Source organism: Myodes glareolus, chromosome 12, assembly GCF_982192425.1.
Source record: "Myodes glareolus chromosome 12, mMyoGla1.1, whole genome shotgun sequence".
NCBI lineage: Eukaryota > Metazoa > Chordata > Mammalia > Rodentia > Cricetidae > Myodes > Myodes glareolus.
This window is the reverse complement of record NC_142037.1, coordinates 9,311,793-9,329,374: the sequence shown is the minus strand read 5'-3', so window position 1 is coordinate 9,329,374 and position 17,582 is coordinate 9,311,793. Positions and strand designations below refer to the sequence as shown.

General features: G+C 41.5%; 1 protein-coding gene across 1 annotated transcript; it reads right to left on the bottom strand.

Annotated features, from left to right (window-relative positions):
* Window positions 1–681: 681 nt before the first annotated feature.
* LOC148120094 (disks large homolog 5-like) lies at window positions 682–9,169 on the bottom strand. The gene is made up of 2 exons (XM_087911951.1): window positions 9,021–9,169; window positions 682–829 (listed from the first exon to the last, which is right to left on the bottom strand). The coding sequence occupies exons 1-2, from the start codon at window positions 9,149–9,151 to the stop codon at window positions 682–684; spliced, it is 279 nt and encodes a 92-aa protein (XP_087768077.1). The 5' UTR covers window positions 9,152–9,169.
* Between the last annotated feature and the right edge of the window lie 8,413 nt (window positions 9,170–17,582).

Genomic DNA, 17,582 nt, shown 5'->3' with positions numbered 1-17,582 from the left:
CTCGTTTACTGGACTGCAACTTCAAACAGAGACTCAGGAAGGCTAATGTCCCAGAAGTACTTGTGTAAGGACACACAGAAATGAACACCCCAGGTAGCATGAGGTGGGTGACTGGATGGGAACATGGATAAGTAAGGTGATGTGTGAAAGCACATGTGGGTAGATGGGCAGAGAGGCAATCAAATGGGCAAACTGTGACCGACTTTACCCTGACTTATTTGTCTGCCCCTACCTTTTGTTGCTGGGTCTTGAGGCCACTAGTCTCTTCCTCTCAGTCCTTACAGATCACATTCAAGTCCTCCAAGTGTGCTTCAGTAGGAGCCAGTCACCCAATCATCCAGCAGTTTCTTTTTCTCCTGCCTCAGCATGTACAACTTCTTCTCCAGTTGAGTTTGCTCCATTAGGAGCCAGCTGTGCAGACTGCTGGAGACACTCTGCATAGTAAGATCCTGCCAGCAATTTTCCTGCCACTCCTGCCTCCAGGAACCCCTGCCTCCAGCTAACAATCTCTTTCACATGTAGGAATACTAGGTCCAAGAGACACAGTCCAAGAGTTGCATGCTAAGGCTGCTTGCTAAGAAGCAGAAAGGCTAGAACCAGATTGGGAATGCTCCATCCAGAGAAAAGTGAAGGCAGAGATGGCCATTTCATAACTTTTTGGGTTCATGTCAAGATGGGCACTTACTGATAGAAAACTGTCTCCTTGGTCAGCTCATCAAACTTCTCTGAGGTCTCAGTGTAATAAATCTCCAAGGTCCTTAGTTCTGACACAACCTGTGCATGCTCCAATGTCAGCTTTTCATAGAAAGGATTTGGCTTGTGGTAGGGCCTAGAAACAGAAGGAAAGAACCTTGTGAACAGAGGCCTCAAGGATCATGGGAACTCATGTTGTGTCCTAGTCACCACAGTCCAGTGAATGCCACATTCTGCATCCTATGCACAGGGACCTCCTGGTGATTTTATTTTTTAAAAAAATTTCCTTTTTTATTTTTAATTTATTTTATTTTTATTTTTTATTAATTTATAAAAATTTCCACTTCTGCCCCTCCTCCCAATACCCTCCCACTCCCCCTACTCCCTCTCCTCCTTCCTCTTCAGTCCTAATAGCAGTCAGAGTTTCCTGCCATGTTAAAGTTCCTCCTCCCTCCCTCCAGGTCTAGGAAGGTGAGCATCCACACAGACTAGGATCCCAAAAAGCCAGTACATGCAGAAGAAACAAGTCCCAATGGCTACTCAGACAGTCCCCGTGATAGCCACATTCAGAGAATCCAGTTTGATAACGTGCTCGTTCAGTTCCAGTCTAGCTGGTCTTGGTGAGCTCTCATTAGATCAGTCCCCTTGTATCAGTGGGTGAACGCACCCTTCGCGGTCCTGACTTCCTTGTTCATGTTCTCCCTCCTTCTGCTCATCATTTGGACCTTGGGGGCTCAGTCCAGTGCTCCAATGTGGGTCTCTGTCTCAATCTCCATCCATCGTCGGAAGAAGGTTCCCTCTGATCCTGACTTCCTTGTTTATGTTCTCTCTCCTTCTGCTCCTCATTTGGACCTTAGGGGCTCAGTCCAGTGCTCCAATGTGGGTCTCCGTCTCTATCTCTATCCATAGTCGGATGAAGGTTCCCTCTGATCCTGACTTCCTTGCTCACATACTCCCTCCATCTGCTTCTCGTTTGGACCTAGGGAGTTAAGTCCACTGTTCTAATGTGTGTCTCTGTCTCTATCTCCATCCATTGCCAGATGAAGGTTCTATGGTGATATGCAAAATATTCGTCACTATAGTTATGGGCCAAGGCCAGTTCAGGCACCCTCTCCTCTGCTGTTCAGGGAACAATCTGAGGATCTCTTCCTGGACTTGGGAACCCCTCCAGAATCAAGTCTCTTGCAAACCCTAAAATGGCTTCCTTAGTTGAGATATATACTTCCCTGCTCCCATATCCATCTTTCCTCCCTTACCCCATCCCATTCCCCCAAGCTTTCCCCAATCCTCCCCTATTTCCTTCTTTCTAACCATCTCCTCTTACTACCACACCCCACCCTGTGCATCCAAGGATTGCCAGGAAATGTTGTCTACTTCCAATATCCAGAAGGATAACTATATGATTTTCTTCAGGTTTACCTTCTTATTTAGCTTCTCTAGGATCACGAATTATAGGCTCAAAGACCTTTAATTATGGCTACAATCCACTTATGAGTGAGTACATACCATATTCCTCTTTTTGGGTCTGGGTTACCTCACTCAGTAAAGCGTTTTCTATTTCCATCCATTTGCATGCAAAATTCAAGATGTCATTGTTTTTTACCGCTGAGTAAAACTCTAATGTGTGTATGTTCCACACCTTTTTAACCATTCTTCTATTGAGGGGCACCTAGGATGTTTCCAGGTTCTGGCTATTACAAATAGTGCTGCTATGAACATAGTTGAACAAATGCTTTTGTAGTATTCTAGAGCAACTCTTGGGTATATTCCCAAGAGTGGAATTGCTGGGTCTAGAGGGAGGTTGACTCCCAGTTTCCTGAGAAACCGCCACACTGATTTCCACAGTGGCTGCACAAGTTTGCATTCCCACCAACAATGGATGAGTGTTCCCCTCACTCCACATCCTCTCCAGCATAAGCTATCATTGGTGTTTTTGAGTTTAGCTATTCTGACAGGTATAAAATGTAATCTCAAAGTTGTTTTGATTTGCATTTCCCTGCTCGCTAGGGAGGTTGAGCATGACCTTAAGTGTCTTTTGGCCATTTGAAGTTCTTCTTTTGAGAATTCTCTGTTGAGATCAGTACCCCCATTTTTTAATTGGATTAATTAGAGTTTTAGTGTCTAGTTTCTTGAGTTCTTTGTATATTTTGGAGATCAGACCTTTGTCTGTTGAGGGGTTGGTGAAGATCTTCTCCCAGTCAGAAGGTAGCCTTTTTGTCTTACTGACAGTGTCCTTTGCTTTACAGAAGATTCTCAGTTACAGGAGGTCCCATTTATTTATTGATTTTCTTATTGACTGTGTTATTAGGGTTCTACCTAGGAAGTGGTATCCTGTGCCCATGTATTGTACACTACTTCCCACTTTCTCTTCTATCAGGTTCAAAGTGGTCAGATTAATGTTAAGGTCTTTAATCCATTTGGACTTGAGTTTTGTGCATGGTGATAGATATGGCTCTACTTTCATTATTCTAAAGGTTGATATCCAGCTATGTCAGCAGCATTTGTTAAAAATGCTATCCTTCTTCCATTGTACACCTTTAGCTCCCTTGTCGAAAACCAGGTATTCATAGGTTTGTGGGTTAATATCCGGGTCTTCTATTCAATTCCTTGGGTCGGCTTCTCTGTTCCTACGCCTATACCAATCTGTTTTCAACTGTAGCTCTGTAATAGAGTTTGAAGTCAGGGATGGTAATGCCTCCAGAAGTTCTTTTATTATATAAGATTGTTTTGGCTATCCTGGGTTTTTTGTTTTTCCATATAAAGTTGATTATTGTTCTCTCAAGGTCTGTGAAGAATTTTGATGGGATTTTGATGGGGATTGAATTGATTCTATGGATTGCTTTTGGTAGAATTGTCATTTTAACTATGTTGATCCTCCCAATCCAAGAGCAAGGGAGATGCTTCCGTTTTCTGGTATCCTCCTCAATTTCTTTCTTCAAAGATTTAAAGTTCTTGTCAAATATGTCTTTCTCTTCCTTTGTTAGATTTATCCCAAGATATTTTATGCTGTTTGTAGCTATCGTGAAAGGTGAAATTTCTCTGATTTCCCTCCCTGCTTCTTTATCTTTATGTATAGGAGGGCAACTGATTTTTTGGAGTTGATCTTGTATCATGCCGCATTACTAAAGGTGTTTATCAACTGTAGTTGTTCTTTGGTAGAGTTTTTGGGGTCGCTTATGTACACTATCATATCATCTGGAAATAACGAGAGTTTAACTTCATCCTTTCCAATTCGAATCCCCTTGATCCCCTTATGTTGTCTTATTGCTATTTCTGGAACTTCAAGCACTATATTGAAGAGGTATAGAGAGAGTGAACAGTCTTGTCATGTTCCTGAGTTTAGTGGAATGGCTTTGAGTTTCTCTCCATTTAATTTGATGTTAGCTGTTGGCTTGCTGTAAATAGCTTTTAATATATTTAGGTATGATCCTTGTATGCCCAATCTCTTCAACACCTTTATCATAAAGAGTATTGAATTTTGTTCAGTGCTTTTTCAGCATCTAAGGAAACGATCATATGGTTTTTTTTCTTTCAGTTTATATGATGGTTTATATTGATAGATTTGTGTATGTTGAACCAGCCATGCATCGCTGGGATAAAGCCTACTTAATCATAAAGGATAAATTTTCTAATGTGTTCTTGGATTCGGTTTGCCAGTATTTTGTTGAGAATTTTTGCGTCGATGTTCTTGAGTGAGATTGGCCTGTAATTTCCTTTCTTGGTTGTGTCCTTATGATATTTTGGTATCAGTTTAACTGTAGCTTCTTAAAAAGAAATTGACAATGACTCTTCTGTTTCTATATTGTGAAATACATTAAGGAGTATAGGTATTAGCTCTTCTTGGAAGTTCTGGTAGAATTCTGCATTGAAACCATCTGGTCTGGCCTTTTTTTGGTAGGGAGGTTTTTCATAACAGCTTCTAATTCTTCACAACTAACAGTTCTATTTAGATTGTTCACCTGGTCTTGATTTAACTTTGGTAAATGGTACTTATCTAAAAACAAGTCCATTCCTTGTACATTTTCCAACTTTGTGGCATATAAGCTTTTGTAGTAAGATCTAATGATTCTCTGAATTTCCTCTGTGTCTGTGGTTATGTCCCCCTTTTCATTTCTGATCTTATTAATTTGAGTGTTCTCTCTCTGCCGTTTGATTAGTTTGGATAGGGGTTTGTCAATCTTGTTGATTTTCTCCAAGAACCAGCTTTTTGTTTCATTGATTCTTTGGATTGTTTTCTGTGTTTCTATTTTGTTGATTTCAGCCCTCAGTTTGATTATTTCCAGTCTTCTACTCCTCCTGGGTGAGTCTGCTTCTTTTTTTTCTAGAGCTTTCAGGTGTGCTGTTAAGTCTCCAATGTGTGCTTCCTCCATTTTCTTTAATTGGGCACTTAGTACTATGAACTTTCCTCTTAACACTGCTTTCATTGTGTCCCATAGGTTTGAATATGTTGCATCTTTATTTTCATTAAGTTCAAGAAAGACTTTAATTTCTTTCTTTGTTTCTTCCTTGACCCAGGGGTGATTCAGTAGTTGACTGTTCAGCTTCCATGAGTTTGTAGGCTTTCTGGGGTTAGAACTGTTGTTGAATTCTAACTTTATTCCATGGTGATCCGACAAGACACAGGTGGTTACTAATAATTTTTTGTATCTGTGGAAGTTTGCTTTGTTACCCAGTAGTGGCCGATTTTTGAGAAGGTTCCATGAGCTGCAGAGAAGAAAGTATATTCTTTCCTATTTGGGTGGAGTGTTCTATAGATATCTGTTAAGCCCATTTGATTCATTACCTCTAGTAATTCTCTTATTTCTCTGTTGTTATTTTTCTGTTTGATTGACCTGTCCATTGGTGAGACAGGTGTGTTGAAGACTCCTACTATTAGTGTGTGTGGTTTCATGACTGACTTGAGTTCTAGAAGTTTTTCTTTTACGTAAGTGGGTGCTTTTATATTAGGGGCATAGATATTCAGGATTGAGACATCCTCCTGATGAATTGCTCCTGTTATGAGTATAAAATGACTGTCTCCATCTCTTCTGATTGATTTTCATTTGAATTCAATTTTGTTAGAAATTAGAATGGCCACACCCGCCTGTTTCTTGGGTGTGTTTGCTTGAAGAACCTTTTCCCAACCCTTTACTCTGAGGTGTGTTTCTTGTAAACAGCAGAATGTTAGATCCTGTATTCGTATCCAATCTCTTAGCCTGTGCTTTCTTATAGGTGACTTGAGTCCATTAGTATTAAGTGATATTAATGACCAGTAGTTGTTGACTTCGGTTATTTATTTTATTTTTTTATGTGTAGTAAAGTTTGTATGTTTCCCTTCTTTGAGTTGGGCTTGTGAAGGGTCGCTAAATGTCTGAGGTTTTCTAGGCAGTGCTGGCAATGTTAGATCCCTTGGGTTGCAATTTTCCTTCTATTACTTTCTGTAAGGCTCGATTTGTGGCTATGAATTGTTTAAATTTTTTTATCCTGGAATATTTTGTTTTCTCCATTGATAGTGAATGATAGCTTGGCTGGGTATAATAGTCTGGGCTTGTATCCATGGTCTCTTAGTTTCTGTAGTACCTCTATCCAGGACCTTCTGGCTTTCATGGTTTCCATAGAGAAGTCTGATAGGTTTACCTTTATAAGTTACTTGACCTTTTTCCTTTGCAGCTCTTAATATTCTTTCTTTAATCTGTATGTTTTGTGTTTTGATTATTATATGGTAAGGGGATTTTTTTTAATCCAGTCTATTCGGTGTTCTGTATGCTTCTTGAACCTTCATAGGAATATTGTTCTTTAGGTTGGGAAAGTTTTCTTCTATAATTTTTTTGAATATATTTTCTGGTCCTTTGATCCGCAATTCTTCTCCTTCTTCTATCCCTATTATTCTTAGATTTGGTCTTTTTATTGTGTCCCAGATTTCTTGAATGTTTTGTGATGAGAATTTGTTGCATTTGCTGTTTTCTTTGATCAGAGCTGTTTTCTCTATGGCGTCTTCAGAATCTGAGATTCGTTCTTCTATCTCTTGTATTCTATTGGTTATGCTTGATTCTGTAGTCTCTTTTCCTTTACCTAGATATTCCACATCCAGCTGGCCCTCATTTTGTGTTTTCTTCATTGCCTCCATTTCAGTTTTCAATTCTTGAACTGTTTCCATTACCTGTTTGATTGTTTTGTCTTGGTTTCCCAGGGTATCATTTATGAATTTACTCATTTCCTCAAACTTTTTGTTATACTTCTCATCCATTTCTTTACTCATTTCTTCAAACTTTTTGTTATACTTCTCATCCATTTCTTTAAGGGAGTTATTCATATCCTGTTCAAGGGACTCTATTGCTTTCATAATGACTCTGTTTTCCACTTCTTCCGGAATATGGTGTTCACGTCCTTCTGTTGTAGTATCGGTGGAACCTGATGTTTTCATGTTGTTTTTCAGATTGTTGGAGAAATTCTTGCCTTGGTATCTGCCCATCTTTTCCTTCAAATGCTCTCTATTGGATCTTCTGATACCGGGTCAGGTTCCCTTGTTGGGCAGGGACCTCACTGACAGAAGGCCTACCTTTCCCTAGGCAGGCTATTGAAACACAGGAACTTCCTCCTGCTTGGTTGCACTTACAGCCCAGTCCCAGCACACAAGGCAGCTGAGCTGGGGGATTTTATGGTCCCAGGGGGAAGGGAGGAATAAAGGAAGGGGTACCTGGGTGAAAGCTGGGATGGGATAGGAGGCAAGAGAGCTTAGCAGGGTGGAGCCGCCCCTGCAGAGTGACCAGGGAGTCAAGGGCATCAGGGAATGTCTGAGCTCCTCCTTGCCAGGCTTATGCCACAGGCCAGGAGCAAATTCACCCCTCCAATGGATGTCCACTAGAGGATCAGTGCCCCTTGCTATCCAGGAATGTCGCTGAGCTGACACAGGGTCTATCTTTCCTCAGGCACGCTATTGAGACACAGGAACTCCCTCCTGCCGGGTTGCGCTTACCGCCCTGTCCCAGCAAGCAAGGCTGCTGAGCTGGGGAATTTTATGGCCCCAGGGGGAAGGGATGAATAATGGAAGGGGTACCTGGGTGAAAGCTGGGATGGGATAAGAGGCAAGAGAGCTTAGCAGGGTGGAGCAGCCCCTGCAGAATGACCAGGGAGTCAAGAGGGGAGGGGAATATCTCAGCTCCTCATTGCCAGGCTTCTACCGCGGGTCAAGAGCACACTCACCCCTCTGATGGATGTTCGCTAGAGGATCAGTGCCCCTTGCTGGCCAGGAATCCCTCCTGGTGATTTTAAACTTGTTATCCTGGCACTAGATCAGCTGGTTTCACAGATGGAGGATGCTATGGACGCATGTGTTCACTGAGGATGTTTAGAGATTCAGTGTAGCTCTCAATGTTACCAGGGTTTACGCTACAAGTCTTGCCACACCAAATATTGCAATGACATTTCTCCCACTTCAGAACAGTGATTTTAGGTCCTGTGTGACTATTACACAGGATAGTGATATAAATTCCCACAAGGGATTCCTAGGGGTCATGAAGGTGAGTATGCAGGACAAGAGTTGTGCTGCTTAAAGTGGGGTTTTCTGACCTCAGCACTAGCACCACCTGGAAATTGGTGCAGGCAAATCCTCATGTCCCCTACAGACCCCTGGATCCCAGAGTTTCTATGGACACACAAACCTGAAAATGCATGGGCGTGCACACACACAAAAATGAAAATAAAAACACAAACACATTAAGGAGAGGAAGGAGGGGGAGGGAGGAAAAGAGAGAGAGAGAGAGAGAGAGAGAGAGAGAGAGAGAGAGAGAGAGAGAGAAGAGAGAAAGGGCACACCATGTTTCCATGCTAAATAAATTCATGGAGCATTATTGTTTAAGAGTATGAGGCACAAAGCTAGAGAGAAACTGTGATGAGTCCCAGGACTTCTAGTCATGCACACAGATGGACAAAGTTATTCACAGAGATGGACAAAGTGGGAACAGGTCTCTCCAGCTGCTACCAGGAGCTTCCAGTACACAATCAGCTTTCAGGCAAGTTTGAAGACTCACACAAATTCACAGCAGCTAGTATCTCACCCAAGCCACCTCCTGTCAGGTCCTTCCCAGATGCATCCAGGGAAGTGCACATTACTATCTCAATCCCTTAGTTGTGTCACTCAGACCACAGGCTCTGGTTTTCATTTGGAGAAAGAAGAATAGTTGGAGTCATCATCTCCCTCCCCCCTCAAGCTACAGGTCTGCCTCTCCTGAGAAGACTTTAAGACATGGGTCACACTGGAAGTCTGGGACCTGAGAACGCAAAACTTTAAAGGAAAAAGGTGAGGGTGACATTGCTGAAAATCCCATGAAGACTGAAACAATGAATACCTATTGTCCATGGTATCTTCACTGATGAAGGTCAGGTGATCTTGCAGCTCATTTCTTTGGCTGGTGATCAGCTGCAGTTCTGTGGTCAGCCTAGCCACTTCCTGCTTCATCTGATTCTTGGTGAGGAGCATTGGGTGGGATTTTGGCTTCATAGCAACATCTGTGGGTAGACAGAACAAAAGTGAAACAGAACAGGACAAGGCATAGAGGACAGACAGACCACCCTGAGGCCCAAACAGAAAAATCAAGTTTGGAACCAAGTAACAAATCAAATTTTTTGGCTTGGTTGAGCTGCTCCCTCTGTGGATGTAATCTTTCCCATCATTATGTAGAGATGTATCTACATAAAAAGCTAGGGGTTTTCTCTGCCTCCCTACATATGTTTCAGGTAAAAACAGAGACCACCTCTTTAGGCTTATTCACAGCAGCACAGGATGCAACATGGCCCAGGGCCCTGAATCCTGCCTGTGATTTCAGAAACCAGGAGAAAAATGACACAGTGCACAAGCACTCAGGTGCTGTGAGGAGCCCATATCTCCTGCCTGGAAGGGCTGTGGATTGAGAAGTCATTCAGGGGCAAATCACGATCAGCAGACTCACTAAGTCGCCCCACTGACAGTCCAGAACATGGAAGCTGGCATCAAAGAGTCGAACTCTGCTCTAGTATCATGCCTCTGAGAGTTGTTTGGCTTGTTCTAGAGAACTGGCTGGCCCCCTTAACTGCTGATCAGACCCCTAAGTGGGCCACTATCAGTGAGAAGTGGTAAGAGGAATTCTGCTGTACAGTCTGCGGACACAATGTCTTAGCCAGAAGCACTTTTCTCTCCATGTGACAAGTGTCAGAGAGCCACTGAACCTAAAGGAAGCTACTGAGCGTGAAGTGCAGTAAGGCGTGTCCTAAGGTGGGGACACATTACTGCCTCCCTGCCTCCTGCTGTTTGTTCTCCTTCTGTCCCCTAATTATATACCCAAACCCCAATAAATGTAAAAGATAGAGACTCCCACATAACAGTTTTGGCATGGCCAGTTCCTAGATTAGGGAACAGACAAACTAATGTTCTAGAATCATTGACTTTTAGGAGTTATGATAAACAGGAGAGCCCATTTGTATCTCTGAGTCTCTAGCTCCTCTGCCCCACCACCTCAAGTCCATCTCCTCCAGGAAGCTCAACATCTCCTGCTCAGGACTCACTGTTTCTATGCCAGAGCCATTCATTTGATCTTGTTTTACGCTTCTGCATCTCTCTGCTCTCTGGACGATCACCATTCTCTCCCCCAAGTAGACTCCTCAGTCTTGACAACATCTCTAATGGCGTACCCTACAGGCACTGAAGGAATGGTCTAAAGGCAGTTGGTATTGCAACATCACTGGTGGCATCACAGGATTCCAGGAGCTTTCCAGGATACAATAGATTATGCAGAGAAGAGACTGCTGCTGTTATGGGAAACAGTCTTTGCCACTGTGCAAATTAGCTTTCCTGAAATGACCAGAAGCCCAGGTTCCCTTTCCAGGACCCTCTCTCAGAACATAGGAGAAGATCTTCAGCACCTCTTCATTCTAAAGCTAGAGTTCCCTTAGCTTAATTGGAAGGTCCATAATCCTTTCCATTTTGAGAAATAAGCTGTGTTTTTCAAATAGTGCCCAGAAACTTCTTGTTCCTTCCCTAAAATCACTCTGTTCATCAATGTGAGCAATTAAATATTCCTGAGAAGCCATGTTAAGATAAACGTAGATGAAAGAACATCATGTTCCTGAAGTACGAGTGTTTGAAAACAGATACAGAAGAACCTGCAGGGCTGGCTACAGCCTACAGTGTAGGATTTGGTTTAAGGGTACAGTCATAGAAGTCATAGGCTTAGATTTAGAAAACTGTCCCACGTGCACTTAGAGAATGCACTCAGCAGGCTACTGGCAAAAGTGTGATGATCCATTGGCAGAGGAAAGCTGAAATAGTGGATCCGCCATGATGAAAGGCCTCGGGCTGAGTGTGATGCTCTCCACACTGCATGAAAGACACCAAAGCAGGATTAGTTACAGGGCTCTGTAAGTTACAGCGAGGTTCTGACTAATGGAGGAAAAAGAAGGATAGTGGGAAAATAAAGACAACAACTGTAGACACATCTCAGTTGGCAGAGTGCCTGCCTAGCATGTAGCAAGTACTGTGTTCAATGACTAGTGCTGTCTCACTGGTCTTGGTGGTTCCACTTATAATCTCAGCACTTGTGAAGTGTAAGTAGGATGATCTAAGCTCAAGCGGGACCTGCAAAGCCAGTGTGAAGACAGCTTGGGAGACATTAGACTCTTTCTCAAGAAATAAAACAGAAACAAGCCCTACCTTTAAGGCCTCACTTCCCAATTCTTTCTAATAAAAAAAAGCTTTCCATTCTCCCTAACAGTCTTTCATCTTATGGAGATGTATTGGTAGGTGGAGTCATCTTTGTAATTTAAGGGCATTGCTCTTGCCTTTCCTTAGGTCCACATAGAGGTCAAATGAAGGTGGGTTTGGCCATCATATCTACTGAGTAATATCCACTTCTGCTAGCACAGTACAATGCCTATGACAAACTCATGTAACTATTAGCTTTAAAAAAAAACAAGTGGCTGAGAGATAGCTCAACAGTTGAGAGCACAGGCTGCTCTTCCAGATGCCCTGAGTTCAATTCCACAGGGTGGCTTGCAACATCTCCAGTGGGTTCTGATGCCATCTTCTCTTGTAAAGGTATGTGTAGATAAAGTACTCATTTACAGAAAATAAAACAAAAATTGAATAAACAAAGCAAATAAGACCATAGTTTCCATTTTGACCATATCCATTTTTGACTTGTATGACTTTCTGAAAGCATCGCAAACTTGCCCTCTAAACATTAGACACTGCCTTATTATCAAATCACAGACATTCATGAGCAAAGGGACAACTGATCCCAAATAAACAAGCCAGGGAGCAGCTACCTGATAGTCTTGGAAGCTTGATGATCTCTTTGATTCATGACACACCACTGTGATGTTCATGGAGGCTACCCCTGCAAAGCAGAACACCTTCAAGGTCACCTGGGTGCCTGGTTCATCAATGCTCTGTACACAGAGTGCACCCAGTACACAGTCAGGCTGCCTCTCTGCCCTAGAAGACAAGGGCACAGAAGAGGATAGGATGCAACAGTGAAAAGGACAGAAAAATTGTTGGGCACAGGTTTCTGGGTAATGCCTCTTTTATTGTTTGTATTGACCTGTACATTGTTCTATGCTCCCCTCCCTTCCTCTACTCTCTCTTTTCACCCTTTCCTGTGACCACCATGCTCCAATTTACTCAGGAAATCTTGTCTTTTTCTCCTTCGTATGTAGATCCATCTATATCTCTCTTAGGGTCCTCTTTGTTGTCTAGGTTCTCAGTGGTTAATGCCTCTCAAAGAAAAATACAGATTCTGTTGGTCTTAGGATGGAAAGAGCAGTCAGTCAGGCAATGTTTGTGCCAGAGGAACAGGTTTGCACAGACTAGGAACAAGTGCCATGAGGCAAGCAAGACAGTCAGTGGGGCAGAGAATTTGACTGAATTCTGTGTGGTCGGCATGTGAATGACACAGGGATAAGTCCACTGTGTGAAGTAGTTTGAAGTGGTCTGCTCTTACTGGGCATTAAGGTAGTCAAAGTACTAGAATCTTGTCCTGTCCGGCTCCTGGCCACCTGGCTAGCTTTATCTAAAATAATTATGCCACTGTGTTGCAAAAGGAGCGGTGGGCTGCATTCCTGCTGGGATCCCAGATCCCTGGCTAGTTTACACCCAAAACAATTACACAGAAACTGTATTCATTTAAACACTGCCTAGCCCGTTAGTTCTAGCCTCTTATTGGCTAATTCTCACATCTTGATTAACCCATTTCTAGTAATCTGTGTAGCACTATGAGGTAGTGGCTTACAGGGGAAGATTCAGTATGTCTGACCTAGCGGCTGGCTCCATGGCATCTGCCTGACTCTGCTTCTTTCTCCCAGCATCCTGTTCTGTCTACTCTGCCTATCTAAGTTGCTGTCCTATCAAAAGTCAAGACCATTTCTTTATTAACCAATGAAAGTAAGACATAGACAGATGACCCTCCTACATCATTGCACTCCAACGTGGTAACTAAATCCACATAAAACCTAAGAGAGCTTAAAAAGGAATTCTAGACACAAATATAGAGTTTAAACAGCTTTTTGCTGTTTGCTAGGGCGTGCTGTAGAGAAATCCCTGATTCAGCAACAGCATCAGAAAAAAAGCTGTGCAGTTTTAAAATGCAGCTTCCTGGGCTGTGCTGCTAGCGTGAACTCCAGCTATAAAGCATTTCAATGGCTTTTATGGAACTGGATGTTTGTGTTCCCGCTCGGGATCGGAAAGAAAGTACTCTGAGACCATGCCAATGGCTCAGCGCTCCCTGCCTGCACCTGAGCAGATGGTGGAATCAGACTTAGACAGGAGTATGAGCATGGCGGATTTCTGCCGCCATACACAGAGATGTTTCCAGGCTGCACAGTGCTGTGCCTGGCAGATTTGAATGTAACTGAGATAAAAAGCTCATTCTCAGAGTTAAAGTGCTGAGTGTGGCTCCTACCTGGAGACAGAAAAAAAGAAAGAAAGAAAGCTGCGCATTTTAAAACGCCAGCTTTCTGGGCTATGCTCCTACCACGACCTCTGTCTCTTGGGGAAACAGAGAATTTGGATGGGGTTTTGTGAGTAAAATGCTATGACTTGCTTGATGGCAAACTGCACTCACTGTGTGTCAGAAAGGGGAGCACTACGCACGGCTCAGAGGCACAAATGACTCAGAGGCACAAGCAGCTCCGCCATGCTAGCTGTGCAATGTGCAAGGCTCAGAGGCACGAGCAGCTCCGCCATGTTGGACTGGGCAGGGCAAGCACACAGTACCTGTTTTTAACCTAGGAATGTCACAGCTGAGATTCTTAAGCACTTAGCAATTTAAAACTGCAAAGCAAAAATGTTCCTGACAATATAATAGGACAGATTCAGACATAAAAGACCTCTAAATGGGTCATAGTTTTAGACACACATAGGCTTGGGAGAGAGAAGAAAAAGAATATAGAGAATAAAGTTAATGCCTTAAAGAAAAAAGTAAAGTCTTTAAAGAGACAGAGTACAGAAAGTTATAGATTAAAAGAAATAAAGAAAAATAAGCCACGTAAAAATAAAAAATTCACAGAGTTTGGATTCTATATATTGTGTTTTCTTTGAATTTTTTGGCCATAAAGGAGCTAAGTACAAAGGCACATCTCACTGTGTGGGCTGGTAAGATAAACCAGGACGTATATTATAAAGCATCTTGACTTCAGAATTTGGATCTAGGAACATGATGCTTTGGAAAAGAGGTTCTTCTTTTGTTTTCATAGAGGATGAGACCCTGTGGATTGCTTTTATCCCAATATGGTATGATATGCCATGCCCTCCTGAAAGGTTGCTGTGAACACCCTCAAAAAATTACTTCACTCAACTGCCAACTGAGATAAACCTAGCAGACAGGTTACACCATAAAAGACCTGATTAAGAGTGCTCCTATATAGCAGGAAGAAATTTGGAGAGAAATAACTACGTCCATATCCCCAAATATTGTTTATACATGTGCTTTCACATTTAAAGGGGGATTTGATATAGATATGAATAATTTGCATTGGTATGGGTTTTAAGGTCAATTTTGTTATATGTATATGTACTTCTGATCTTGATTAAGGTATTGTAATTGTGTAGTTCATTTAAAAATGTAATAGAAAATTAGGAAATATAGGTTGTTAATGGATAATCATCAATAAAAATTAAGCTTGTAGTCATGTTAGTTAGAGGACTTATGCAGGACTTTTGTCTGGACTATTACTTGTTAAATAGATCTGGTTGACTGGACTCATAGAGGTGCACCTGCATCTGCCTGTTGACTGTTTGGATTCCAAGTATGCATCACCAGGTCTGGCCAAAAATTATTAATAAATATATACATTTATTTGTTAGGTTTTTTCTATCCTGGTTAGGTTTCTCTTTGTAACGGCTCTGGCTATTCTGGAACTCCCTTTATAGAACAGATTAATCCCAGAACAACTGAAGAAGCAGAAAGATCTCAAGGAGTTAAAGGCTAGTCTGATCTAAAGAGCTAGTTCAGGAGAGCTAAGGTCACACAGAGACAACTTGTCTCAAAGCAAACAAACAAACAAACAAACAACACCAGAAAAAATTAAATAAAATAGCCTGCTGATGGCAGAGGCTTCTTATTCATTCTCGGCCACTCAGATTCAAAATAACCACATAGAAACTGTATTAATTAAACTACTGTTGGGCCCATTACCTCTAGCTTATTATTGGCTAACTTTTACCTCTTAAATTAACCCATTTCCGTTATTTTATATTTTACCACAAGGCTCATGGTTTACTGGCAACGTTCCAAAACATCTATCTTCTGCAGCAGCTACATGGCGTCCCATTGACCTTGACTACTTTCTCCCAGCATTCAGTTTAGTTTTCCCACCTAGTTCTACTCTGCTTTATCACAGGCAGATCAGGTTCTTTATTCATTAACCAATGAAAGCAACACATATAGAGAAAAACTTTCCACATTAGCCTAAAGTCAGTTTAAAAGTCAACCTGCTGTCTAAACTGTCAGTCTAGGAAGTCAAGCCACATCTTTATGAAAATTAGCCCTCAATTTCCAAGATTAATAAACAAGTACTAGTTCTGCACATTTTTTCCTCCACTAGCTTTATAGACTTGTGCACACATACTCAGGCTAGGCCCTCTTGCATAATAAGCTTGCATTTGCACCCAGGAGGATCTTATCAGTAAGTCTCAAGTGAGCCAAGGCCCCCATAAAGAACTAAGGGGAAAAAAATGCAATCTGTTGCTCTATGCAACCACACAAGATGATATGTGTGTAGGTAGCCTATACCAATCTTCCATTGATCAGGAACAGGGCAAATCTGAGCCACCCTTATCTCTCACACTAGCTTGCCTATCCTTAAACCTTTACCCAAGGTCAGGAACACTCAGTGATCTTGTCTGCTGGAGCTAGAAAGGAACAAGTAGCCTGTGTTTGACTCATTTGAGTTAAACTCAAATCCATTTTGTACATCCTACTGTGTGACTATTGGGTGGCTCAACTGCCGTATCTGAGAATGAATAATAACTCTAAGCATAAATCTTTTAGGATGAAATGGCTTAGATTGCTGGGGATCCACCTGATACTTTCCCACTCCCTAGAAACCTCTCACCTCAGTTTAGCAATGATATAACCCACTTCTCCTTATGCTGACCATACTAGGGTTCTAGTACAGCACCGAATAAATGTATCTCTAGACTATTCACAGTGCAGCAGAGGAGTCTGTTGGACAGCCAGATTCCTGGGTAAAAGAACAGGAACTACATAGGCAAGCATAACCAACAGAATACAAGAGATAGAAGAGAGAATCTCAGGTGTTGAAGATACTTTAGAAGAAATTGATTCATTGGTCAAAACAAACATTGAAACCAACAAATTCTTAAGACAAAACATCCAGGAAATCTGGGAAACCACAAAAGACCAAACCTAAGAATAATAGGGATAGAAGAAGGAGAAGAAGTCTAGCTCAAAGGCGGAGAAAATATACTCAACAAAATCATGGAAGAAAACATTCCCAACCTAAAGAAAGATATCCTATGAAAATACAAGAAGCTTATAGAATGCCAAATAGACTGGACCAAAAAATAATCCCCTTGACATATAATAGTCAAAACACAAAATATACAAAATAAAGAAAGAATATTAAGAACTGCAAAGGAAAAAGGTCAAATAACATATAAAGGTAGATCTATCAGAATTACACCTGACATCTCAATAAAAACCATGAAAGCCAGAAAGTCCTCGCCAAGTGTTATGCAGACACAAGAGACCGTGGATACAAGTCTACACTACTATACCCAGCAAAGCTGTCAATCACCATCAATGGAGAAAACAAGATATTCCATAACAAAACCAGATTTAAACAATATTTATCCACAAACCCAGCCCTACAGAAAGTACTGGGAAAAAAAACCTCCAACCCAAGGAAGTTAACTGCACCCATGAAAGCACAGGCAACAGATAACCTCACACTAGAAAACATCAAAGAAGAGAAACAGACAAATACTAAAACAGAAAAATAACGGGAATTAACATTCATTGGTCATTAATATTTCTTAATATCAATGGACTCAATTCACCTATAAAAAGACACAGACTAAGATATGCATACAAAAGCAGGATCCATCCTTCTGCTGCATACAAGAAACACACCTCAACCTCAAAAACAGACATTACCTCAGAGAAAAAAGTTGGAAAAAATTTTCCAATCAAATGAATCTAAGAAACAAGCAGGTGTAGCTATCCTAATATCTAACAAAATAGACTTCAAACTAAAATCAATAGAAGAGATGGAAAAGGACATTTATACTCATAACAGGAATAATTCATCAAGATATCAAACATTTTAAGTGTTTTTCAGACACTAGAATTTTCTCTATTTAAAGTTCTCTGTGTAGAGTTGTACCTCATTTTTAATTGTGGTGTTTATGTTCTCAATAT

Coding starts and splice junctions, on each gene's coding strand:
- LOC148120094 (XM_087911951.1), bottom strand. CDS start 9,151: ATGCTCCTCACCAAGAATCAGATGAAGCAGGAAGTGGCTAGGCTGACC. Junction 830..9,020: donor GAAGATACCATGGACAATAG/GTATTCATTGTT, acceptor TTCTGTTTCTAG/GCCCTACCACAAGCCAAATC.